The sequence below is a fragment of the Pseudophryne corroboree genome, chromosome 3 (genome assembly GCF_028390025.1).
Source record: "Pseudophryne corroboree isolate aPseCor3 chromosome 3, aPseCor3.hap2, whole genome shotgun sequence".
In the NCBI taxonomy this organism is placed as follows: Eukaryota; Metazoa; Chordata; class Amphibia; order Anura; family Myobatrachidae; genus Pseudophryne; species Pseudophryne corroboree.
The window spans coordinates 627,191,295-627,219,235 of NC_086446.1; the positions used below are offsets into that span (position 1 = coordinate 627,191,295).

The 27,941-nt window shown below is 47.3% G+C and overlaps 1 protein-coding gene across 4 annotated transcripts in view; it reads left to right on the forward strand.

Moving 5' to 3' along the window:
* Positions 1 to 27,941, forward strand: part of ANKRD22 (ankyrin repeat domain 22) — a 117,021-nt gene that overhangs the window by 45,492 nt on the left and 43,588 nt on the right. For 3 of the 4 annotated variants that reach the window (XM_063961700.1, XM_063961701.1, XM_063961702.1), the window contains exon 2: positions 26,333 to 26,417. The exons of the other annotated variant lie outside the window; for it this stretch is intronic. In XM_063961700.1, coding sequence (XP_063817770.1) covers positions 26,333 to 26,417 — 85 coding nt within the window. The remainder of the gene's footprint in view (positions 1 to 26,332; positions 26,418 to 27,941) is intronic. 4 annotated transcript variants of the gene reach the window in all.

A 27,941-nucleotide genomic window follows, 5' to 3' on the forward strand; every position in this document is an offset into this window, starting at 1 on the left:
GGGCATAAGTTGCCGCTGGCACAGCCCTACAGCCGCCAGTATAAATATTACAGTGTTTGTATGAGTGTAAGGACGCGCCATTGCAGGGGCGGAGCCTCTTCCTCAGGCAGCCAGCACACTACTCAGCGCCATTTTCTCTCTCTCCTCAGGCTGCAGAGAACATGCTGGTCCTCTCCTCCACTTCTGACAAGTACAGGGTGCTATTAAGGGGGGGCACAAAGCGATTGTGGTGCATTTGATAGTGTATATCACTATTTAAAAAGCGCTGTTTGCTTGTGGGCATTCTGTGTTCACAGGCATAGCATACTGGCGCTGGGATTGTGAACTGGCTGCTCCTATTCTGTGTCCCTCTGACAGATTTTACTGTGGGTCTGTCCCCAAAATAAGTCCCAGTGTGTCTGTTGGTGTGCTGTACACGTGTGAGGTGTCAAAGTCAGAAAAATATCTCTATGCACACTACCATATTTGCACCTCACACAGGTCCGTGCTGCGCATGCGTACGCTCTCCCGTACGTGCGCATACTCACAGTCGCGGGCACCCGCAGGCGCATGGTATGCGTATTTACGGTAGAGTTTATGCGGTTGTAGCGTGCGACTCAATCGTAACATATTTTCAGTAATAATGTATTTTGTAGATCATGGTCCCTTTGATAGATTCTGAAAGTTTGGTTAATATAGAATGTTTATGAACAGAGGAATCCCTCTTTGTTTGATACGAAGGGTCAGACAGGAGTAATACAGTGGTGTTTAGTATCCATCGGAAGAATATTTAATTAGAAATATTCCGGTGTTGGTTTGAAGCAGATCAATCGCTCGTGCGAATAGTTATGGACATAAGAAGTTTATGAACATTTACTTTATTTGCACTTTATTACCCATGCGGCGGGAAACCCAGTTTCCCTCCCACCTGAGCAGTTGGAAATAGTCACAGCCCACCTGTATGAATCAACCTATGACCTTTTGTTATAATACGAAGCCGAATTCCTATGTCCAATGAACAATGAGATTGTAGGGACCATTGAATTGTATTGTGTGTGGGGCATAAATAGGCAGGCCGACCGTATCCAGTTCTCTCTCTTCAACGGTTCTCATTGCTGATAATCGGGAGCTGGATATCGAGGCGCATGCGATCGTTCCCCTTGTGCGTAAGTTTTCTCCGTAATCATATTGTCTTACTGTGAGCCATCTCTCTCTCTCTCTCTCTCTCTCTCTCTCTCTCTCTCTCTACTCTTTCTCTCGTATTCTCCTTTAATTGTATTGTATTGTATTTCCTGTGTAGTTTATCTGGTTAGTTGGTTTATGTTATATTGTAGTGTATCATTTGTACTGTGATTCCTTTTGCAAGTATAATAGTTATAATACATATAATAGGTTTCGGACCCTAAGCCCAGGTATCTGTGTATTCTTTATAAGGGTTAAGTATTCTCTGAGCGTCGGTGACGCTCAAGCAGCTTTGTAGTTAATCAGGTTACACCAGGTTGCACTTACACTCTGTCTCTACACTAAGGTTTACTGTGTATCTCACTGTTAAAGGTATAGATATAAAGGTTTAACGTTGTAAGCGTCTGCACCGCTGGTGATCTCCTCGTGGTCCCGAGCGTACGCTACGCTATAGCGAATCATCACGTTAGTCGGCAGCCAATAGCGTCCCTGCCTGTGATCACTGGGCCGTAAGCGAACGTGACGCTTGAGCGTCTCGACTACGGTTGAGCGATCGCTACACAACTTGCGTACCCTTACGGTACTTCTTACGTAGATAGCGTATAGTGTTCTTAGACCTCTTAAAGTGTTTTATATACGATAAATATTTAGCTTTATCAATTGGCGGCTCGCCCGTCCTTCACATATCTGCACTAGGTAGATCAGCAGACATTATCCCTCAGCAAAGGGCGGGAGGTTGTATCTATCACTGACCTGGTTTGGGAGTGTTGTGGACTCGGGGCTTCTTCCGATGACCGGGAAGAGGAACCGCCACTGGGTCGTAGTAGAGATGGCCGGATGTAGGTCTTCCTCATGCAGAACTAAGACGGCAGGCGGGAGGCCCAGAGGAATTCTTGTAGGTCTCCTGTAAGACAAGACTTGTAGAAATAATGAAGGCTGGGGTACTGAGATATTGGAGACACTGTGGTATTGAAGGCACTGAGGTACTGGGAGTACAGGGAGTGCTGGGAGACCCTTGGAGGCACGGAGGTGTTTGGAGGCACGGAGGTGCTTGGAGGCACGGAGGTGTTTGGAGACACCGAGGTGTTTGGAGGGACGAGGTGCTTGGAGGCACGAGGTGCTTGGAGACACGGAGGTAACTGGAGGCACGGAGGTGCTTTGAGGCGCGGAGGTGCTTGGAGGCACGGGGTGCTTGGAGGCACGAGGTGCTTGGAGGCACGGAGGTGCTTGGAGGCACGGAGGTAACTGGAGGCACGGAGGTAACTGGAGGCACGGAGGTAACTGGAGGCACGGAGGTGCTTGAGGCGCGGAGGTGCTTGGAGGCACGAGGTGCTTGGAGGCACGAGGTGCTTGGAGGCACGGAGGTGCTTGGAGGCACGGAGGTGCTTGGAGGCACGAGGTGCTTGGAGACACGGAGGTAACTGGAGGCACGGAGGTGCTTGTAGGCACAGGATGCTTGGAAGCACAGGTTGCTTGTAGGCACAGGATGCTTGGAAGCACAGGTTGCTTGTAGGCACAGGATGCTTGGAAGCACAGGATGCTTGCAGGGACAGGATGCTTGGAAGCACAGGATGCTTGCAGGGACAGGATGCTTGGAAGCACAGGATGCTTGCAGGGACGAGGGAGCTCTGGATCATAGCTTCCACAGGAGAAACGAAGATACTCAGGCATCGGATCTCTGCCTGGTATCTGATTTTAAATTCCCCGCCCTAGCCTGATTGGCGGAGCAGGCAGGTGACGTCAGACCTGCTCCGCCTCCTTGCCCTTGCTTGTGATGGCGGCGCCCTTGCTTCCGGGAAGCCGCCGGAGAGCAGCGCCGACCCGCCGCTGAAGCCGGAGACTGACAGGGGAAGAGAGGCGCCGGGCAGACCAGGCCACCCGCAGGGACAAGCGCGGTCGCCGCTGCCCGAGGTTCGTGACAGTACCCCCTCCTCCAGGAGTGGCCCCTGGACACTTCCCGGGCTTAGTCGGATGTCTGGAGTGGAAGATCCGAATCAGACGAGGAGCCGTTACTTCAGTAGCCCCAATCCAACTTCTCTCCTCAGGTCCATAACCCTTCCAGTCCACCAAGTACTGTAATTTTTTATGAAGATAACGAGAGTCCAGAATAGCTTTGATTTCAAACTCCGCTCCAGCTTCTGCCACTACGGACGTTGGCCTTGGGAGTGCTGAGTGGAATCGATTCAGTATGAGGGGACGGAGTAGAGAAACATGGAAGGCGTTAGGTATGCGAAGATGGGCAGGCAAACCCAGTTTACAGACCACAGGATTTAAGACTTGTAGCACAGGGTAAGGACCGATGAACCTTGGAGCGAATTTCATGGTGGGCACCTTCAACCGGAGATTCCGTGTGGACAGCCATACCCTGTCCCCAACTTTATATTGAGGTGCGGCTTGCCGTTTCTTATCTGCAAAGAACTTGTACCGAACAGAAACCTGCTTAAGATTAGCATGAACCTTTCTCCAAATTTGTCCAAAGTGTCGTAGAGTGGACGCTACAGCAGGAACCTCTATTATCGGAAGGCTTGGAAATTCCGGAACACGGGGATGGAACCCGTAGTTGACGAAAAATGGTGATTCCCCAGTGGAAGAATGAAACAAATGGTTATGGGCAAACTCCGCCCAAGGCAACAACTCCACCCAGTTGTCCTGTGAAGGAGAGAGATACAACCGAAGAAAAGTCTCTAGATCTTGATTGACTCGTTCCGTTTGTCCATTTGTTTGGGGATGATAAGCCGACGAAAACTTAAGTTTAATGTGTAGAGTTGAACAAAGGGCTTTCCAAAACCTGGCGGTGAACTGTACTCCACGGTCAGAAACAATCTCTTGTGGCAACCCATGCAAACGAAAATGTTCTCGGATAAACAATAGAGCCAGTTTCGGTGCTGTCGGAAGACCAGTCAAGGGCACAAAGTGTGCCATCTTCGAAAAACGGTCAACGATAACCCAAACGGTGTTGCAACCCTTGGAACAGGGCAAGTCAGTGATGAAGTCCATGGAAATGTGAGTCCAGGGTCTCACAGGGATAGGCAGAGGACGAAGTAACCCTGCAGGAGGCAGACGAGGAGATTTATGTTGTGTACATTGGGGACATGAATTAACGCAATCTTGTACATCCTTCCTCATGGTGTTCCACCAGTAAGACCTTTGCAGAAACTTGTACATCTTCTGAGCGCCGGGATGACCGGAAAACTTGGAGTTATGGACCCACCGTAGTATTCCTGGGCGGAATCTAGCTGGTACGGACATTCTTCCAGGAGGAGGAGCTGGAGTAGTTAAAGCAGCAGAGACAGAAACTGGATTCAGAATTAAACCCCGCTCCGGAGGTTCATCCTCGTCTGTGGGAACCTGTGAACGGGAAAGCGCATCTGCTTTAATATTGAGAGTCCCGGCACGGTACTTGATAATGAACGAGAATCGGGAAAAGAAAAGTGCCCATCTCGCCTGGCGAGGATTCAAACATTGTGCGGATTTGATGTACAGTAAATTCTTGTGATCCGTGTAGATGGTAAACACATGTTTAGCCCCTTCTAGAAGATATCTCCATTCTTCCAAGGCAGATTTGATTGCCAAGAGTTCCTGGTCTCCAATAGAGTAATTTCGTTCGGCTGGAGAGAATTTACGAGAGTGGAAGCCACACGGATGTAATTTCTTATCAGAGGAATGCTGGGAGAGGACAGCCCCCACCCCGACTGAAGATGCATCAACTTCTAAGAAGAAGGGTTCCTCGAAATTTGGTTGTTGGAGAACTGGAGCCGTCGTGAAAGCTAACTTTAAGCGAGAAAAAGCTACAATGGCTTCCGGAGGCCACAAACTAGGATTAGAACCCTTTCTCGTCAGGGCAGTAATGGGTGCAACAATGGTGGAGAAACCTTTAATGAATTTCCTGTAGTAGTTCGCAAAGCCCAGGAACCTTTGTATTGCTTTCAGGGAAAGAGGCTGAGTCCAATCACGAATGGCCGACAACTTTTCCGGATCCATGCGAAGCTCCGTCCCCGAGATGACATAACCGAGGAACGGAATAGATGTTACTTCAAAGGTACATTTGGAAAGCTTGGCGTAGAGATGATTCTCTTGTAAACGGTGTAGCACCTCTTTGACTTGAGTCCTGTGTTCGACAAGATTCTTGGAAAAAATCAGTATGTCGTCCAGATATACCACAACGCTCTGATACAGCATATCACGAAAGATTTCGTTGACGAATCCCTGGAAAACCGCGGGAGCATTACTAAGACCAAACGGCATCACCAAGTATTCGTAATGCCCATCTCGGGTATTAAAGGCAGTCTTCCATTCATCCCCCTCTCGGATGCGTATAAGATTATAAGCTCCTCTCAAGTCGAGTTTTGAAAAAATGCGGGCACCACGAACCCTATCAAATAACTCTGTGATTAGTGGCAAGGGGTATTTATTCTTAATAGTAATGTCGTTTAGGCCGCGGTAGTCGATGCATGGTCTCAACCCCCCGTCCTTTTTCTTCACGAAAAAGAAGCCTGCACCAGCAGGGGAGGAAGAGGGGCGAATGAATCCCTTGAGCATATTGGACTTAATATACTCCGACATGGCTTGAGTCTCGGGAAGAGACAGAGGATATGTGCGACCACGAGGTGGCGTCTTCCCTGGGACAAGGTCAATAGGGCAGTCCCAAGGCCTGTGAGGTGGTAACAGGTCAGCAGCTTGTTCCGAAAATACGTCCTTGTACCCTTGATATGCCTCCGGAATGTGCTCTTCATCCGTTTTGGAGGTAACACGGAGCGGACAAACAGGAGTAAGACAATTAGTGTGACAAAAGGAACTCCAGGACAGAATTTGTGACGACTTCCAATCGATGTGGGGGTTATGACTTTTCAGCCAAGGCATTCCAAGAACCAGATCATGGGGCATTTCTGGGATTACCAAGAGTTCCAAATCTTCCTGATGTAGAGCCCCGACCCGCAGCTTAACTGGCCCCGTGCGCCACATTATGAGACCTTTGGAAATTCTAGTCCCGTTGATAGCCGTCAGTGAAATTGGCCGCTCGATAGGCCGTAACTTTAAACCCAAACTTTGGGCACAGAAGGAAGAAACGAAGTTCCCTGCAGCTCCGGAATCCAATAGGGCTTCACAAGACCTGGAGACTGAATTGGAGACTAGAGTTACTGGAAGCAAGCAGTCCGAAGTTGGAGAAGCTTTTGTCGTAACTCCCAGCTTGACTCCTCCGGAACAAGCTAGGTCTGCCCGTTTCCCGGACGGACTTTACAAGATTTAAGAAAATGATCTGCGGCTCCACAGTAAAGGCAGAGTTTACCCTCACGACGACGCTGTCGTTCTTCCGGAGACAGTCGGGAGCGGTTAATTTGCATGGGCTCATCTGAGCTAGGTGAGGCCACCGGCCTAGGAGTAGGATTCCGGAACCTGGAACGATCCGAACGGTTACGTTCTCTTCCACGCTCCTGCATCCGAAGATCCACCTTGACGCAAAGGGAAATCAAATCTTCTAATGGATCCGGCAGATCTCTAGTAACCAGCTCGTCTTTCAGCCGGTCGGAAAGACCGTTCCAGAAGGCAGCTCTCAGGGCATCATTATTCCAGCGTAGTTCGGAAGCAATGGTCTGGAAATGAACCACGTACTGGCCCACGGAACGGGCGCCCTGCCGAACACGGAGCAAATCGGAAGAAGCAGTGGTCATTCTGCCGGGCTCGTCGAAAATCCTTCGAAAGGACGAGATGAAGTTGGTGTAGTTGGAAACCATGGGATCAGATCGTTCCCATAATGGAGACACCCAATCCAAAGCAGAACCTTCCAACAGAGAAATAATATATGCTACCTTGGACCGGTCTGTAGGAAAGTTGTGTGCAAGTAGCTCGAAATGTACCTCGCACTGGTTCAAGAAACCACGACAATTTTTGGGATTCCCATTATAGCGGGACGGAGTAGGCAACTGAAGGCGTGGAGTGACACCGGCCGATGGTTGAACATTGCTGGCAACGGCAACTGGTGCGACTGCTGGAACAGGAGCCGGAATTACTGAGGCCAGAGACGCCTGAATCTGATCCAGACGCCCGGACAACTGCTGGAGGTACTGCATCACCTGACCTTGTGCTGCTTCCTGACTTTGCACTCGAGAAGCCAGGTTCTGGATGGCACTAGAGTCCGTGTTCCGATCCCCCGAGTCCATGAGGCCTGAGTATACTATCACTGACCTGGTTTGGGAGTGTTGTGGACTCGGGGCTTCTTCCGATGACCGGGAAGAGGAACCGCCACTGGGTCGTAGTAGAGATGGCCGGATGTAGGTCTTCCTCATGCAGAACTAAGACGGCAGGCGGGAGGCCCAGAGGAATTCTTGTAGGTCTCCTGTAAGACAAGACTTGTAGAAATAATGAAGGCTGGGGTACTGAGATATTGGAGACACTGTGGTATTGAAGGCACTGAGGTACTGGGAGTACAGGGAGTGCTGGGAGACCCTTGGAGGCACGGAGGTGTTTGGAGGCACGGAGGTGCTTGGAGGCACGGAGGTGTTTGGAGACACCGAGGTGTTTGGAGGGACGAGGTGCTTGGAGGCACGAGGTGCTTGGAGACACGGAGGTAACTGGAGGCACGGAGGTGCTTTGAGGCGCGGAGGTGCTTGGAGGCACGGGGTGCTTGGAGGCACGAGGTGCTTGGAGGCACGGAGGTGCTTGGAGGCACGGAGGTAACTGGAGGCACGGAGGTAACTGGAGGCACGGAGGTAACTGGAGGCACGGAGGTGCTTGAGGCGCGGAGGTGCTTGGAGGCACGAGGTGCTTGGAGGCACGAGGTGCTTGGAGGCACGGAGGTGCTTGGAGGCACGGAGGTGCTTGGAGGCACGAGGTGCTTGGAGACACGGAGGTAACTGGAGGCACGGAGGTGCTTGTAGGCACAGGATGCTTGGAAGCACAGGTTGCTTGTAGGCACAGGATGCTTGGAAGCACAGGTTGCTTGTAGGCACAGGATGCTTGGAAGCACAGGATGCTTGCAGGGACAGGATGCTTGGAAGCACAGGATGCTTGCAGGGACAGGATGCTTGGAAGCACAGGATGCTTGCAGGGACGAGGGAGCTCTGGATCATAGCTTCCACAGGAGAAACGAAGATACTCAGGCATCGGATCTCTGCCTGGTATCTGATTTTAAATTCCCCGCCCTAGCCTGATTGGCGGAGCAGGCAGGTGACGTCAGACCTGCTCCGCCTCCTTGCCCTTGCTTGTGATGGCGGCGCCCTTGCTTCCGGGAAGCCGCCGGAGAGCAGCGCCGACCCGCCGCTGAAGCCGGAGACTGACAGGGGAAGAGAGGCGCCGGGCAGACCAGGCCACCCGCAGGGACAAGCGCGGTCGCCGCTGCCCGAGGTTCGTGACAGTATCCCTCGTAGTGCTGACAGGATAAGCGTCTGCTTCGCTTAGGTAAAGAGTGCTGAAGGAATCCGGGAACCGGAGGTAAGAACAAAACGCTAGTGTCTTTTAAAACTGTTTATTTTTCTGTCTTGCGTACACACGCACGCACACATATATATATCTGCATTTCTTTTTCTTTTTCATTTTCGTATATCACTCTCCTGTCTGCTAGTTTTATAGTTGATAGAAGTGCTAAAAAAAGATTTGCCGTTATTTCATAGTTTAAGAGTAAAGGTAATATAGTTAAAAGATAGACAAACACACAGTTTCGCCTGGGAGATAAGGCGAAGTCAGTGTGTTTGTGTGGTAGATGATCAAGGATCATCTACATTGATAAAAGTATAAATTTGTGTTACGGTGGATCTTTGCTTTGCGTATACGTGTCTCTAACAAAGACTTGCGTACGCAATCCAAAGGCCGACGCACGCAGCGTACGTTACGCAACGGAGCGTCCGGTTACGCCCACGTAGCTCAAGTCACGATAAGTTGATTTTTAACGCAAAGCGATAAATAACGCAAAGCGATAAATAACGCGAGGCGAGAAATAACGCAAGTCTATTTTTGGGTGTCCGAAATTTAATTAACAGATCCTGCTCCTAATTGGTAACACACCTGATCTGAAGAAAAATTTCTGCGCAGAAATAGATTTAGAAACAAAAGTGTACATGTGATGAGTGAGTGTTTTTACAATTTTTAAAGGTTGAACCACAAGAAAAGTCGAGTACTCGTGAGGTACATGCGTGTAAGTGACGTGCACGGTGGCTAGGGAGGCATCTCTGGTTAAATATACAATTTTGAGCATTAGAGTATAGCAGACCAGGAGGTCATACTGTAACAAGACCAGGAGGTCGTACTGTAACAAGACCAGGAGGTCATAACAGACCAGGAGGTCCAGGTACAGCCGACAAGGAAGTCCGCTATACAGTTCACAGGCACAACACCGAAAAGGGTTGGTGCAACACCCATATAGGCCATATAAGCTCTGGCTGAAGGAATTCGCAGTCGTAAGTTTCGATTCCATTGGTCTTTCCGTACATAAGCTTAGTTGTTTGTGTACTGAACGACTGGACCGCACGTAAGTGTGTGCAGTAGTTAGTAATCTGACCTAATACCATTAGAGTAAAGGGGTCACAAACGCTATCTGTACACTCTAACGTGATTTGTGTAATTTTTTTATTTTAAGGGAAGTTCGCTGCTCACTCAGGAACTATCCAGCAACCAATAGTTACTGGAAAGAGTAAGTGTTCTTCGGATAACCCTCGCAGGTTCCAGTAAATAGAGGTTCAGGTCGCAGGGGCCCTAGGTCGAGTACGCCAGCACCATATCGGTGTGATCAGGTCGTATTGGTCGGCGTGGGCGAGTGAGTGGGGTACTCGGTAAACCGCCACCGTCAGCCTATTGTTGGCATTTGGTTTTGCGTAAAGGGTTGGCTAAATAAAGCAACACTTTCGAACTATGGGGGCCACTTGTTCAGGTAGGGGGCGATCAACCTCGGTTCGGGTTGATTCAGTGGTCCGACCAATTGGGTCGGCCAGGTATATAATGTGTGAGAAATATGGAAGTCACACAGAAACTTTATGTGATGAATGGGAGAGAATGACTGTACATGACGGGGAGAAATTCCCAAGAATAGGGAGCTTCAGCTCAGAAGTGTTACAAAATTTAAGGAGGAGGATATGTCTCATAAAATCAACAAAGAGACGAATCCAGCATTATGATTATTTACAGTTGTGGCAACAGGAAGGTGAGATACAGAGAGGTTTGGCTCAGGCGGCGGGATCTGGCTCTAACAGAAAACTGATTGCCACGGCCCCGCCGCCACCATACATATCAGGAGAGAAGTTGATTGCGGAGAAAGACGCACTAAGGTGTAACACAAAATCACTTAGTAACTGTGTAAATGTTAATGATAATGTTAACCCATTAACCCATGCAAGTATTAACCCGTGCAAGTTGTACCCTGTTTTGAACTTTCCTCAGGAGTGTGATCAAGAGGACGAATCAGCAACGATTTCAGCGCTCTCTCTAGCAGCCACCATAGCAGAGACCACAGTAGGCACAGCTCCACCCACGAGATTAGTAAAGGCCCCTAGCGGAGGGATAGGTGAGGTCGTATCAACTGGTAAGTACGGCACCATGCATTATGCTGAAACTATTTCACCACAGCCTGTAGAATCTACACAGAATGAGGTTGTTAGAATTACACCTGTTAGAGTAATAGCAGTGCCAAATGGGAAAACAGACGCATCAGGAGCCACTCCCATTAGGAACATTGCCATGTACACTCCATTTTCCCGAATGGAATTAAGGACCATAGTGTCTGAATTTCCTGACCCTAGAAAAGACTTAGTTGCCAGTCAAAAATACATCAGAGACTTAGGTAACACTGTAGAGCCCAACAATAAAGACTGGCAGATATTGCTGAGAGCATGTTTACCCTCAAATGTCGACGCAACTCAATTTTTAGCTGATTGCGGACTAGATCATGATGTACCTCTTACAGATGTGTACAACCAAGATAATGTGAAAAGAATAAACTTGCAGTTAAAAGAGTATTTCCCAGCGGTAGCTAAATGGAATAAGATATTCTCCATTAAACAGAAGGAGTCAGAGACAGCTGCAGAGTATTTTCACAGAGCATTATTAGAAATGGCAAAATACACAGGCATAGAGGACATTAAAACAGACACAAACCATCGGGAAGTAGCAGTATCGGTACTGATGGATGGTTTAAAAGAGTCATTGAAGACTAGGGTACAGACCACACAACCATGTTGGCGAGGTCTGTCTGTGGCTACTTTGAGAGAGGCTGCTATTGATCACGATAGAAACATCACCAGACACAGGGAGCAACAAGGTGACAAATTAATGTCAGTAAGTATACAGGCTCTGACCACAAGGCAGCCTTTGTTTGTATCACCAAATCCTGTGGGTAAGTCAAGTATGGTTACTTGTTATTCTTGTCACAAACAGGGACACATGGCACGAGATTGTAGAGTAAAGAATCCACGAAACTCATACCAAACCCCTAGACAACGACACGACACACGACATTGGGAGCAAGGTCCGCAGAAACGGAGTTATGAGCCACATACAGGGGAAACAAAAAGATATCCCCCAAACAGAGACTGGCATGCCTCTGGTAGTTCCCAACTATCTCCCTCACAAGTAGTTGCTGCCAGCGGGATTCAGGGAGGTCACCATACCCAATAGGGGTGTGGCCATACCTGTAATCTGCAGCCAGTAAAATTAATTGCCAATCTTGGAAGTGAACCCGAGATCGCAATTAATGTAGCTGGTAAAACTTTAAACTTTCTTGTAGACACAGGGGCGGCCAAGTCAGTGATACATTCGACAGTGGGCATGAGAACCACTGGTAGGACAGTTCCAGCCATGGGAGTAACAGGAGTAGTCCAGCACTACCCTGTTAGCAAACCAGCCGAGATTACAATAGGGCCTTTGCATACCAAGCATTCCTTTTTGCTGGCTGCATCGGCACCAACCAATCTCCTGGGAAGAGACTTACTGTGTAAAATGAGGTGCGTCATTTATTGTACTCCTGAAGGTGTATTCTTGGACATACCTGAGAAACACGCTCAGGAAGTGCGAGACATGTTAGACTCCCCATCAAAATTAATGTCACATACCATTATGACAAATAGGAATCCATCCCAAATAGAAGAGATGACATCTCAGATACCAGAGTCACTTTGGACAAAAGACGGACAAGACACTGGATTAATGGCAAACGTAGCTCCAGTAGTTGTACAAGTAAAAGATGGTAGGATAGCTCCAAAAATCCCACAGTACCCTCTGAAGCCAGAGGTGGAGTTAGGAGTTTACCCAGTAATAGAGCGCTTGCTACAACAGGGCATTCTGGTAAGAACGTCCAGCACTGCCAATAGTCCCATCTTCCCTGTTAAAAAGAGTGGGGGGAGGGGTTACAGACTAGTGCAGGATCTAAGGGGGATTAACAAAATAGTTGAGTCAGTTCCCCGTAGTGCCAAATCCAGCTGTCATCCTAATGCAAATCCCTCCCACTGCCAAATTTTTCACTGTTATTGACCTCTGCTCCGCTTTCTTTTCGGTACCTCTGCACCCTGACAGCCAATATTTGTTTGCATTTACATACAGAGGAGTCCAATACACGTGGACTCGATTACCCCAAGGTTTCATAGATAGTCCAAGTATATTTTCTCAGGCTTTGCATGATTGTTTACAGTCTTTCCAACCAGACAGTGGATCAGTATTGATACAGTATGTGGACGATTTATTACTGTGTTCAGATTCACTGGAAGCATCTCTGAAGGATACGAAACAGCTCCTGTTTCATCTTTCAGACACAGGACACAAGGTGTCCAAAGACAAGTTACAATTATGCCAAACTAGGGTAAAATATTTGGGACACTGTCTAACACAAGGACTGAGACACCTGACCACTGATAGAATCCAAGCAATTAGAGACATGACTCTGCCACAAACCCAGCAACAGATCAGAACGTTTTTAGGAATGTGTGGGTATTGCCGTAATTGGATCCCAGGGTTTTCCATTTTGGCGTTACCTTTGCAGGAAATGGTCTCCTCAAACAAACCTGATAGGATTTCGCATACAGACGAGTCCGAAACAGCATTTGAGAGACTCAAACAGTGCCTAACGCAGGCACCAGCACTAGGTATGCCAGACTATGGGAAACCCTTTGAACTATACGGAACAGAAAGTGCTGGTTGCGCGGCAGGTGTACTAACCCAAAAACACGGTGATGCCAGCAGGCCAGTTGCATACTACAGCGCTCAGCTAGACACGGTAGCGCGATCCCTCCCCACATGCTTGCGAAGCGTTGCTGCGATAGCATTGCTAGTGACAAAAAGCGAAGACGTCGTGCTAGGCCACAACCTCACAATCCATACGCCACATGCAGTATCAGCCTTATTGAATTCTGCCCAAACCAGACACGTCTCATCAGCGAGGTTTACAAGATGGGAATTGGCACTAATGGCCCCCGTAAACATCACCATAAGGAGATGCAGTGCATTAAATCCTGCAACGTATCTCCCAGGTGTGTCTGGACAGACCCAAAGGGTGGAAGGTGAGAGTGATGGGGAAGGAGGATTTAATACAAAGGAAGATACACATGATTGTATGGAATATTTGACCCAAAATTTTACCGCAAGGCCTGACATCAGTGACAACCCACTGGAAGATGCAGAACTCACGTTCTACACGGACGGTAGTTGCCATAGACAGTCAGACTCGGGAGACTTGTGTACCGGATACGCAGTCGTAGATGACCAAGACACCATAGAAGCGGAACCGCTAGGCCCACCTCACTCAGCCCAGGTTGCTGAACTGGTCGCCCTAACCAGAGCATGTGAATTGGCTAAGGGTAAGTCAGCCAATATCTACACCGATTCTAGATACGCATTCAGGGTAGTCCATGATTTCGGAGCCCTATGGCGCCTCAGAAATTTCATGACGGCAGCTGGTACACCGGTAGCGCATGCAGCTCACATAAAAAGGCTTCTAACAGCGATACAGGAACCCGACAGAGTGGCTGTTATCAAATGTAAAGCACACACATATAGCCAAGACCCGGTATCACTTGGTAACAGCCGAGCAGACGAAGCTGCTAAGTTAGCAGCTGCTACCCCCATACAGACAGACACCACACAATTGATGGTATTTAATACCATTAACACACAGAAGTTGTGTGAAATGCAAAATTTGTGTTCCACACAGGAAAAGGCAGTATGGAAGGCAAAGGGATGTGGCCAGGAGTCCTCAGGACTCTGGACGGATGGACATGGTAAACCAGTGGCCCCCAGAGCATATCTTCCATGTCTGGCTGAAGCAGCTCACGGGCTGACTCATCTAGGCAAGGAAGGAATGTGCAAATTGGTGAGAGCATACTGGTGCGCCCCAGGATTCTCCTCTCATGCGAGTAAAAGAGCAATGTCATGCCTTACCTGTTTGAGAAAGAATATTGGAAAGGCAATACCTACAGAACCATCCCATATCCCACCTGCCGGCGGCCCTTTCCAGGTAATACAAATTTATTTTATACAATTACCCCCTTGTCGGAATTTGAAATATGTACTTGTTTGTATAGATGTTTTCTCAAATTGGGTCGAAGCATTTCCTGCGGCTACAAATACCGCTATGTTTACTGCTAAGAAAATTGTGCAGGAATTTGTATGTAGATATGGTATCCCTAGAATAATCGAAAGTGATAGGGGTACCCATTTTACAGGTGATGTCTTTCAAGGAATGTGTAAGTTGATGGGAATTGATAGCAAGCTGCACACTCCGTACCGTCCACAGGCGAGTGCGAAGGTCGAAAGAGTGAACAGCACTATTAAAAATAAATTGAGTAAAGTGATGGCAGAGACAGGATTGACATGGCCAGAAGCTTTACCCATTGTACTGTACAGTATCAGAACCACTCCCAGGTCCCCTCTTAATCTGTCCCCTTTTGAAATCTTGTTTGGTCGACAACCGCATGCCATGATTAACCCTCAGGATGATTTGAAATGTAACAATGAAGTAACTGTAAAGTACTTGATTAACATGAGTAAACAGTTAAGGAATCAAAATGATAGTCTGAAGTTGGTGATTCCTGATCTACCTGATAGTAATTGTCATGACATTGAACCTGGGGATTATGTAATGATACGGAATTTTCTACGCTCAGGTTGCCTTATTGACAGATGGGAAGGACCATACCAGGTCTTATTGACTAGCACTACAGCATTAAAGGTTGCTGAGAGAGAGACTTGGGTCCATTCATCCCACTGCAAGAAGGTTGCTGATCCAGAGAAGTCCCGTGATAAGGAACAGACGGTAGAGGTTGTATCACTGGAGTGTCTGTTCCAGGAGGACTGAGGCGGCACCTGAGCCTTGAAGACCGAGAGCTGTTGTCGACTCCCCACTCCCTTTTATTGTTTTTCTCCACTTCCCATCCCCTCTCCCTCAAATTTATTTTTCCTCCTTCTCATTCTTCTCCGTTTCCTCCTATAAGATGGACTTGCCCCAAGAGACTGTGATCCGGATTTTCCTGTTGACCATGATGTTGACCAGAGCAGTCTGTTCCGGCGAGAGTACCATGGAGGTCGATAGAGGTTCTGGAATGGGTTCTGATGATAAAGATGGAGGCGTAGTTTTCCAAGATCAACCTAACCAACAAGCAAAGGCGAGTATCAGAAAACGATCCGATAGCATTGACCATAGAAGAAATTGTGACGGATTGTTAGCTGAAGAAAACTGTATCTGTAGGCTCTGTAACAATGTCATTGAAGATGGGTGCATTAAGAAATGCCAATCCAGTTTTAATATCCATATGGACCGGCATCCATTGAGTGACTATCACTCCTTAGTGGGTAATGTGTTAAACAAAACAGATTGTTGGGTATGCTCTCAAGTACCTCAAGGTCATAGCAAATCAGGGCTAGTGCCATTTCCTTTAACGATAGGGGAGGTACTTGAGTTAAATGGTGGGAGACCGGTGGACAGGAGGTTTAATATCTCCAGCCCTCCTAGTTTGAAGCTCCACCAATACCATGTGGATAGGTCCCTATTATGTTTCAACATCTCCAATCCCAGAAAGCCGGGAAATTGGGAAGTGTCATGGAGTAACCACACCATGACCTTTTCGCATAGAGCAGATAGAATGCCTACAGATACAGAGCTTGTACGCCACATAGCCAGTAGAGGAAAATCTTTCCGGTATAGGTACACCTTAGGAAATAGGATTACGAGAGTTGGAGAAGTATCACCAGGATACTGTGCACATATCGTACAACCTGATACGTGTATTAAGCAGATGGAAGAATTAGGGTTAGGAGATTTCACCTGGAAGGTGTGTAATATGGTTATGTCCTTCTCCGTCCCATATGTTCTCCCCGATGATGCATATTTCATATGCGGGAGAAAGGCGTACAAGTGGCTTGCCCCAAACTCTGAAGGATTGTGTTATATTGGAAAAGTATTGCCTGAAGTAATGACTGTAACACATGACAAAATGAAAGACATACACCGTGGTGCCCAAGCTCCTTATACTCACACCCACTACGAGCACGTTGTTAAAAGACACCTGATAGAGAAGACAGAGCATCCGGCCTCTGATCTGATAAGTGAATCCACCGGGATTCAATTCTTAATCGCGTTAGATTTCACCCGCACCGCTAGAGGAGTGCTAAATTATAAATACATATCGGCGCTCGCAAATTTGTTAGATAATATCACTGAAATGTATGATGACACGTTTAGATATACTGGAAGGGAACTTCAAGCTTATAAAACAGAACTGGTGCAGCATAGAATGGTTCTTAATTACCTCACAGCAGTGACAGGCGGATATTGTGTTACATTGGCAACACAGTACGGCGTGAAGTGTTGCACGTATATCACGAATAGCACCGAGGATCCGGTCGAGGTCATAGACCAAAAGATGGACGATATTCTCCAATTGAAGTGGGAATTTCGCCGAAAACACAATCTCACTCTTGCTGCTGTAGGTAATGAGCTGACTGGTTGGGTGTCATGGTTGAACCCGCGAAATTGGTTCTCCGGTTTGGGAGACTGGGCTCAAGGAGTCATAATGGATGTTGGGAAGTTTCTCCTATGTATCTTAGGTGTTGTCATATCAATTGGCTTGATATTTAGATGCGGTCAGGCTTTAATGAAGTGCAAACATCGTACCAGGGTAATGAGTTTAAGGAGTGAGGAAACTGTAATTAACCTGGATTTGATTTATGACCCAATGATAGAAACAATGATGTGATGAAAATGCGATTTCTACAGTCCGTTTCTTTCACCTGTTTTTCTGCTTTTCTCCAAGATAAAAAGACCCCCTTGGACGAGGAAGTCGACGAGACGCTATACAGACAACAGATAGACCAAAGAAGAAGTTTTGACCACTTGAGATATGGACACTTGATGAACATTTTTTGTAAATCTAATGGCATTGACAAAGCTTTTTGCTCACACCTAATGGGCAACACAGCGCAAAGAAGACGACTTTCAACTGATACCGAACAAAACTTCAACCGACAGATGTACATTAACCTGACATAGAATACCACTGCATTTACCGTAATTATGTCTTTTCTTCATTTCTACAACCCTCAGTTAATGACACACATAGTATAGGGAATACAGGCACAGATATCAGCAATCACATGACCCCCCCATTCATGTATCATCAACTAAAATGTGCTCCCCATTTTGTTCAAAATCCGAAAAGAGCTCGGTAAAGTTTGACAGCCCATCCACAGACCCGTACCACGGGATAGGAAGGAATTCAAATGTATACTTCGCAATACCTCGAAGCTTGATTTACAACACGTACGGCACGATGATACATGACCCCCCAAACACGGATTCATACACACATGCTTCTGCTATCTCACTAGGTCATACCCTCTTCCCACCTACTCCTCTCTCCTCCCTTACCCAACCATGGAAATGAATTAACCCCTAACATATATTTTTCTCCTTTTGAAATGTTTTCAGGAAGTGGCAGTTATTATTGACTGCCAAAGGGTGGACTGTCAAAGTCAGAAAAATATCTCTATGCACACTACCATATTTGCACCTCACACAGGTCCGTGCTGCGCATGCGTACGCTCTCCCGTACGTGCGCATACTCACAGTCGCGGGCACCCGCAGGCGCATGGTATGCGTATTTACGGTAGAGTTTATGCGGTTGTAGCGTGCGACTCAATCGTAACATATTTTCAGTAATAATGTATTTTGTAGATCATGGTCCCTTTGATAGATTCTGAAAGTTTGGTTAATATAGAATGTTTATGAACAGAGGAATCCCTCTTTGTTTGATACGAAGGGTCAGACAGGAGTAATACAGTGGTGTTTAGTATCCATCGGAAGAATATTTAATTAGAAATATTCCGGTGTTGGTTTGAAGCAGATCAATCGCTCGTGCGAATAGTTATGGACATAAGAAGTTTATGAACATTTACTTTATTTGCACTTTATTACCCATGCGGCGGGAAACCCAGTTTCCCTCCCACCTGAGCAGTTGGAAATAGTCACAGCCCACCTGTATGAATCAACCTATGACCTTTTGTTATAATACGAAGCCGAATTCCTATGTCCAATGAACAATGAGATTGTAGGGACCATTGAATTGTATTGTGTGTGGGGCATAAATAGGCAGGCCGACCGTATCCAGTTCTCTCTCTTCAACGGTTCTCATTGCTGATAATCGGGAGCTGGATATCGAGGCGCATGCGATCGTTCCCCTTGTGCGTAAGTTTTCTCCGTAATCATATTGTCTTACTGTGAGCCATCTCTCTCTCTCTCTCTCTCTCTCTCTCTCTCTCTCTACTCTTTCTCTCGTATTCTCCTTTAATTGTATTGTATTGTATTTCCTGTGTAGTTTATCTGGTTAGTTGGTTTATGTTATATTGTAGTGTATCATTTGTACTGTGATTCCTTTTGCAAGTATAATAGTTATAATACATATAATAGGTTTCGGACCCTAAGCCCAGGTATCTGTGTATTCTTTATAAGGGTTAAGTATTCTCTGAGCGTCGGTGACGCTCAAGCAGCTTTGTAGTTAATCAGGTTACACCAGGTTGCACTTACACTCTGTCTCTACACTAAGGTTTACTGTGTATCTCACTGTTAAAGGTATAGATATAAAGGTTTAACGTTGTAAGCGTCTGCACCGCTGGTGATCTCCTCGTGGTCCCGAGCGTACGCTACGCTATAGCGAATCATCACGTTAGTCGGCAGCCAATAGCGTCCCTGCCTGTGATCACTGGGCCGTAAGCGAACGTGACGCTTGAGCGTCTCGACTACGGTTGAGCGATCGCTACACAACTTGCGTACCCTTACGGTACTTCTTACGTAGATAGCGTATAGTGTTCTTAGACCTCTTAAAGTGTTTTATATACGATAAATATTTAGCTTTATCAGAGGCATGTCTGAGGCAGGGAGTTCCTCCCCGGAGGAAGCCATTTTAGGGACACAGAGTTGTAATGTGGTGGCGCTACCGGCACACCAAGAGCCTGCATGGGTGAAAGAGATACGTGACAGTATGCATCTGATTAACCGTAGATTAGATAAGTCTGACTCTAAGGCTGCATGCTGGAGAAAATCTGTGGAAGATGTGTTTTTTCTGGATGCTGTTATTCCTTATGTGGGCGGCCCCTCTGGGTCACATAAGAGACCATTTGCAAATGTTGTAAACACTGATACCGACACGGATTCTGACTCTTGTGTCGACGATAGTGAATCCAGAGAGATAGATCATAAATTGGCAAAAAATATACAATATATGATTGTGGCTATAAGGTACGTGTTGGAGGTTACAGAAACCATTCCTGTACCTCAGAAGGCGTATTTATGTAAGGAAAAGAAGTCCAAAGTCACGTTCCCCTCTTCACACAAACTAAATGCTCTGTTTGAAGGGATGTGGGTGAATCCTGATAAAAGATTTCGTATTCCCATAAGGATTCACATAGCTTACCCTTTCTCGACTGAGGACAGGAAAAAGTGGGAATCACCCCCTGTGTTAGACAGTGCACTTTCCAGGTTGACAAAGAAGGTAATTCTCCCTGCTCCTGGCACGGCTTCTCTTAAAGAGCCGGCAGACCGCAAAATGGAAACGACATTGAAATCCATTTATGTTACCAATTGTACACTGATTAGGCCCACTATTGCCTGTGCATGGGTGAGTCGCGCTATTGAAAAATGGTCAGAAAGCGTGTCATTAGAAATTGACACGATTGATAAAGATGAGATACTCCTTAAGTTAGGGAATATCAAGGACGCTGCCGCCTACATGCTGGAAGTAATGAAGGATATTGGACTCTTGAGTTCATAGGCCGCTACCATGGCAGTATCGGCTAGGCGGGCGTTGTGGATTCGCCAGTGGAACGCGGATGCAGATTCCAAAAGAAACATGGAGGCTCTCCCATATAAAGGTGTGGCCTTATTTGGCGATGGCCTGGATGCGTTAGTCTCGGCGGCTACCGCAGGTAAGTCGACATTTTTGCCCTCTGCTCCTGCACCGGCAAAAAAGACCTATCACCTGCAAATGCAGTCCTTTCGGCCCAATAAATACAAAAAGATGAGAGGTTCCCCCTTCTTTGCAGGTAGAGGAAGGGGAAGGGGAAAGAAGTCCACAGCGGGTCCAGGTTCCCAAGAGCAGAAGTCTACCCCTACTTCTGCCAAATCCCCAGCATGACGCTGGAGCTCCCTTGCGGGAGGCCGCTCGGGTGGGGGCACGTTTCAAGCTCTTCAGCCAGGATTGGATTCTGTCTGGCCTGGATCCCTGGGTGTTGCAAATAGTATCCCAGGGGTACAAGTTGGAGTTTTAAGACGTTCCCCGATGCCGATTTTTCAAATCGACCTTGCCAGTTTCTTCGCCAGAAAGAGGAGCAGTAACAGTGGCAATCCAAAAATGATGTCAAGACCAGGTCATAGTCCTGGTACCGTTGTCACAACAAGGGAGGGGTTTTTATTCAAGCCTCTTTGTGGTTCCGAAGCTGGACGGCTCGGTCAGACCAATCCTAAATCTAAAGTATCTGAATGGTTACCTAAAAAGGTTAAAGTTCAAGATGGAATCACTTCCGGCAGTGATTGCCAGTCTGGAGGAGGGGGACTATTTGGTGTCGGTGGACATAAAGGATGCTTACCTGCATGTTCCCATTTATCCTCCTCACCAGGCTTATCTGAGATTCGCTGTTCAGGATTGCCATTACCAATTCCAGACGTTACCTTTTGGTCTCTCCACGGCACCAAGGTTATTCACCAAGGTGATGGCGGAGATGATGGTTCTCCTTCGTCAGAAAGGAGTCAATATAATTCCTTATCTGGACGACCTCCTGATAAAGGCGAGATCCAGGGAGCAGTTGTTACAAAACATATCACTCTCTCTGTCAATACTCCAACACGGGTGGATCATAAATGACCCAAAGTCACAGTTGGAACCGACAACAAGGTTGTCTTTCCACGGGATGATTCTGGACACAGAAGTTCAGAGAGTATTTCTTCCGCTGGAAAAGGCTCTGGAAATCCAGAAAATGGTAAAACAGATATTGAAACCATCAAGTGTGTCGATCCATCAGTGCATTCGTTGGTGGGGAAGATGGTGGCAGCTTACGAGGCCATACAGTTTGGCAGGTTCCATGCCAGAGTATTCCAGGTGGACCTGTTGGACAAGTGGTCGGGGTCACACCTACACATGCACAGAAAGATAATCCTGTCGTCGAAAACCAGGATTTCGCTCCTGTGGTGGTTACACAGCTATCACCTACTAGAGGGACGCAGGTTCGGGATTCAGGACTGGGTCCTGGTAACCACGGTTGCAAGTCTCCGAGGCTGGGGAGCAGTCTCTCAGGGAGAAAACTTCCAGGGACGTTGGTCACAACAGGAAGCCTGTCTTCACATAAACGTTCTGGAGCTAAGAGCCATTTACAACGGCCTTCAACAAGCGGTACATCTTCTTCAAGACCGTCCCGTGCAGATCCAGACGGACAATGTAACAGCAGTCGCATACATAAACAGGCAGGGCGGAATGAAAAGCAGAGCGACAATGGCAGAGGAGACAAAAATCCTCTGCTGGGCAGAAAAACATCTACAAGCTCTGTCGGCAATATTCATTCCGGGAGTAGACAACTGGGAAGCAGACTTCCTCAGCAGACACAATCTCCAGCCAGGAGAGTGGGGCCTCCACCAAGAAGTCTTCGCAGAGGTGACAAGTCTTTGGGGAGTTCCTCAAATAGACATGATGGCGTCTCGTCTCAACAAGAAGCTTCAGAGATACTGTTCCAGGTCAAGAGACCCTCAAGCAGTAGCAGTGAATGCACTGGTGACCCAGTGGGCGTTTCCGTCAGTGTATGTCTTCCCTTCACTTCCGCTGATCCCAAAAGTACTCAGGATCATAAGAAAAACAAGGATTCGAGCAATCTTCATTGCCTCACACTGGCCAAGGAGGGCTTGGTACCCAGATCTTCAACAGTTATTCATAGGAGATCCTCGGCCTCTTCCTCCTCGAGAGGACCTGCTGCAGGGGCCGTGTGTGTACCAAGACTTACCGCGGCTACGTTTGACGGCATGGCTGTTGAGCACCGTATCCTAGCCAAGAAGGGTATTCCCGAGGAGGTCATCCCCACCCTTATTCAGGCCAGAAAGGGAGTAACGTCGAAACATTACCACCGTATTTGGAGAAAATATGTATCTTGGTGTGAATCCAAGAAAGCTCCTATGGAAGAGTTTAATTTAGGACGTTTTCTCCATTTTTTGCAGGATGGTGTGGAGGCGGGCCTCCGATTGGCATCAATCAAGGTCCAGATTTCGGCCTTGTCAGTGTTCTTCCAGAAACAATTGGCCTCTCTTCCAGAAGTTCAGACCTTTGTGAAAGGGGTTCTGCACATCCAGCCTCCATTCGTGCCTCCAGTGGCACCATGGAACCTTAACGTGGTATTGGTTTGAGCCTCTACAAAAAATAGAGTTGAAGTTTCTCACTTGGAAAGTGGTGATGCTTTTGGCTTTGGCATCCGCAAGGCGGGTGTCTGAATTGGGGGCCTTGTCTCACAAGAGCCCTTACCTGATCTTCCATGAAGATAGGGCAGAGTTGAGGACTCGTCAACATTTTCTTCCGAAGGTGGTTTCATCTTTCCACATAAACCAACCTATTGTTGTGCCAGTAATTACTGACACATTTACTGAGTCAAAATCTCTAGATGTGGTCAGAGCTTTGAAAATCTATGTTGCTAGAACGGCTCGTATACGGAAAACAGAGACTCTATTTGTCCTGTATGATCACGACAAGATTGGCTGTCCTGCTTCCAAGCAGACTATTGCATGTTGGATTAGAAATACGATTCAGCAAGCTCATACTACCGCTGGATTGCCGTTACCGACGTCGGTAAAGGCCCACTCCACTAGGAAGGTGGGCTCATCCTGGGCGGCTGCCAGGGGGGTCTCGGCATTACAGCTTTGCCGAGCAGCTACTTGGTCAGGGTCAAACACATTTGCTAAGTTCTACAAGTTTGACACCTTGGCCGATGAGGACCTCAAGTTTGGTCAATCAGTGCTGCAGGGTCATCCGCACTCTCCCGCCTGTACTGGAGCTTTGGTATAGACCCCATGGTCTTGATGTCATCCCCAGCATCCCAGTGCGTATTTTACCTGCAGTTTAGTTATTAGAGTTACACAAGTTGTGTTATCTTGGTTTCAGCATGTTGCTGCAATTGGTTCATGCCTGTTGGCGTGTGTTATGTTGAATGCCATGTGTGCGGCATGGTTGAGGGTGTGAGTAGGTAAATATCTCACCACTAGTTAAGTAATTCCTTTCCTCGAAATGTCAGTCTCCCTGGGCACAGTTCCTACAACTGAGGTCTGGAGGAGGGGCATAGAGGGAGGAGCCAGTTCAAACCCAATGAAAAGTCTTTAGAGTGCCCATGTCTCTTGCGGATCCCGTCTATACCCCATGGTCTTGATGTCGTCCCCAGCATCCTCTACGGACTAGGAGAAAAGGATTTACCGGTAGGTTATCAAAATCTTATTTTTATTTTCATTACTCAAGCCATTTCCGACCAATAGAAGGGATCCTGATCCGAAGGGATGTGTCACAGAACTAGTAGTAGTAGTAGTCAGGGGCGGATCCAGAAGAAAATGATAGGGGGGGCACCATCGAAGGGGCAAGTACATTTGCATGCGGCTTCGGTGCATGTGAGGTGGCGCTTCTTATACAATGCCCACAGTTGTAGCGCTCATTATGCAATGTCTACTGTACTGGTAGTGCCCCTTATATAGACCCCATAGTAGTGGTGCCCCTTATGCAATGTCCGTATTGCCCCCAGTAGTAATGTTGCCTGTAGTAATGCCCCCAGTCATTATGCCCCCAGTGGTAATGCCCCTGCAGTTATGACCCCAGTAGTTTACCCCCCCTTTAGTTTAGCCTCCCAGTGGTAATGCCCCCAGTAGTTTAGCCACCAGTAGTAATGCCCCCCTGTAGTTTGCCCCATTGTAGTTTAGCCCCTGTAGTTATGCCTCCCTTGTAGTTTAGCCCCAAGTAGTAATGCCCCCAGTAGTTTGGCCCCTGTAGTTATCCCCTAGTAGTTTGGCCCCTGTAGTTATGCCCCCAGTAATTTGGCCCCCCTGTAGTTTAGCCCCCAAGTAGTAATGCCCCTGTAGTTAAGCCACCAGTAGTAATGCCCCTGTAGTTATGCCGCCAGTAGTAATGCCCTCCTGTAGTATGCCCCCAGTAGTTAGCACCGTTGTAGTTGGCCCCCAGTAATAATGTACCCCAGTAGTTTTCCCCCAGTAGATGCCGCCCAGTAATAATGTCCCCCAGCAGTTTGCCCCCAGTAGATGCCCCCCAGTAATAATGTCCTCCAGTAGTTTGCCCCCAGTAGTAATGCCCCCTAGGAGTTTGCCCCCAATAGATGACCCCCCAGTAGTAATGCTCCCAGTAGATGCCCCCCCAGTAATAATGCTCCCAGTAGATGGCCCCCAGTAAAAATGTCCCCCAGTAGCTGCCCCCAATAGATGACCCCCCAGTAGTAATGCCCCCCAGTAATAATGCCCCCAGTAGATGGCCCCCAGTAAAAATGTCCCCCAGTAGCTGCCCCCAATAGATGACCCCCCAGTAGTAATTCCCCCTACGAGTTTGCCCCCAATAGATGACCCCCCAGTAGTAATGCCCCCCAGTAATAATGCCCCCAGTAGATGGCCCCCAGTAAAAATGTCCCCCAGTAGCTGCCCCCAATAGATGACCCCCCAGTAGTAATGCCCCCAGTAGATGCCCCCCAGTTATAATGCCCCCAGTAGTAATGCCCCCCAGTAGTAATGCCCCTTGTTGATGCCCCCCCAGTAGTAATGTACCCCATAGTTTACCCCCAGTAGATGCCCCCACTGCATTAAGGAAGAAAAAAACATCATACTTGCCGAGACCAGTTCCCGCTTCCAGACCGCTGCAGTCCTCCTCCTCCCTGGGCGTCCGCTCCTCAGTCAGCACTATAAGAGAGACGTCATGACTGACTTCTCTCCCATAGCGCATGCCGCACAGTGACCGCGCCGGAAGCCGGAGCTCATTACTGAGCTCCTGCCTCCGGCTGCCGCTGTGCAGGGAGACGGGCGCCCGCTGGTAACACAATCTCAGCAGGCACCCATCATCTCCCTGTGCGGCGCCGGGGGGGGGGGACGGGGGACCGAAGGCCACAAATGACAGGGGGGGCACGGGCCCGAGTGCCCCCCCCTGGAACCGCCACTGGTAGTAGTAGTAGTAGTAGTAGTAGTAATAATAATAATAATACTGAATGATAATAGTATGGTTTTTTGCTTATCTGCAGTGGTCCCCTAGGGGTACAAACGGCAAATCTCATGTTACCCACCGATCACTATATGAAGACCTTGCAATATTCTGTGTGGCACAGTCTCTATCTAGTACAGTATGTCCCACATTTTAAACCAACTTTTTACATTATTTTTCCTCTTTTGTGTGGTAGTTATTGGGCAACTTAACCTGTACCTGTGTAGTGTGTGATTGCTGCTTCCAGGATGTGACTAATGCCTTTCCTGCAATGGCACATGTATCTCTGACACTGAATTAGCAGCATGCATACTTTGAGTAGGAAAGCTAGTGTTGTAACTTGTTCTAGATCTGTCATGTCATTGAGTAATACGACACTTATGGGTTGGGCGTCTTCAGCAATCCTTCACATCAGGATGTTTCACACTTCTATTCAGGTAACGTACTATGTAAGGATCTTGCTTAATATTTCTACTTTTTTGTCTGATCTTTACACTTCAAAGCAGGCAACAGGGAAGCTGTACAGATCTGCTCGTTATCAAACGCATCGGGACATCTAGCGCAGTCATGGGAATTCTGTACTCTGAGGTATGTGTGCTGGGGACACTGACACCTGCTAAGTATGAAATACAATGATGATATGTACGTGCCTTTTGCTTTATAGTTCCAGAACAGTTTATAGACAATTGTTAAACTTAAGCAAGTATTAGCAACATTGGCATAGTGCATAGGTCTGCAAACTCGGCCCTCATTAACCCCACACAGTGCATGTTTTGCAGGTCTCCTCACAGAATCACAAGTGAAATAATGAACTCCACCTGCGGACCTTTTAAAATGTGTCTGTGAGTAATTAATACACCTGTGTACCTGCTGGGTTACCTGCAAAACATGCACTGTGTGGGGGTAATGAGGACCGAGTTTGCAGACCTATGGCATAGTGCAATGGTTCCCAACCTCGGTCCTCAAGTACCCCCAACAGTTTGTGTTTTACAGGTCACCCAGCAGGTGCACAGGTGTACTCATTACTCACTGACACATTTTAAAACACCCACAAGTGGAGCTAATGATTTCATTTGCAATCCTGTGAGGAGACCTGGAAAACATGAACTGTTGGGGTTACTTGATGATCGCAGTTGGGAACCACTGGCATAGTGTAATGATTTCAGTCATAACACTTTTCCGATAGTCAAAATGACACAAGGTTGTGAATATGTAATATTTTATCATCTGAAACTGGTATATGCTGTTTTTGTCTATGAAAAATGAGATTTACTCACCTAAAGACACAAGCTGATGCAAAATTTATCATATCTTCCTCAAACTGGATAAGTGTTTAGTTACTAATTTTATTCATTTCTGAAAGGATTTTAGTGATTTCCTCAACTTTCTTGAACTAGTTCTAAGAATTAAAAATTACACCAAAAAGGTGCCGGTAATCTATATACTGTAGCTGAGTACCACCAGAAAAACACATGGGGGTATATGTAATAGAGTCCGAGTTTCCCGGAGATGTCCGCCGAGAATGGCCATATTTTTAAAGGTTGCTTTTGCCTTGTAAATGATTGCCGCATTAAAAATACGGCCATTTTAGGCCAATATCCTCTGGCACCTCTGGCAAACTCGGATTCTGTTACATATCTCATTGGTTTATATGAATATTCACTACCCAGTGGTTTATCTATAATGGGTGCTGTGTGCAATTCGAGCTACTCAGAAACTGCTAAGAACTGTCTATTCACAATTCTGCTAATCTTTCGTTCGCAAATCTACTATGCTAAGATTCACTCCCAGTAGGCGACGGCTTAGCGTGTGCAAAGCTGCTAAAAGCAGCTTGCGAGCGATCTACTCGGAATGACCACCGATGTTTCTTCGATATTTTTTTTCAGGCTATCCAATTAGGTCACCTGAAAAAAATACCCTTTCACCCGAAAACACACAGGTTCAGTGATAAAGGGGTCTGTTCATGAAGCAGTGAAAAGTGTGGAGAAGTGAGCCAGTGGAGAAGAAGTTGCCCATGGCAACCAATCAGCATTGAAGTAACATTTATAATTTGCATATTGTACAATTGTATGGAGCAGCTGAATGGTTGCCATGAGCAACTTCTCCACAGGC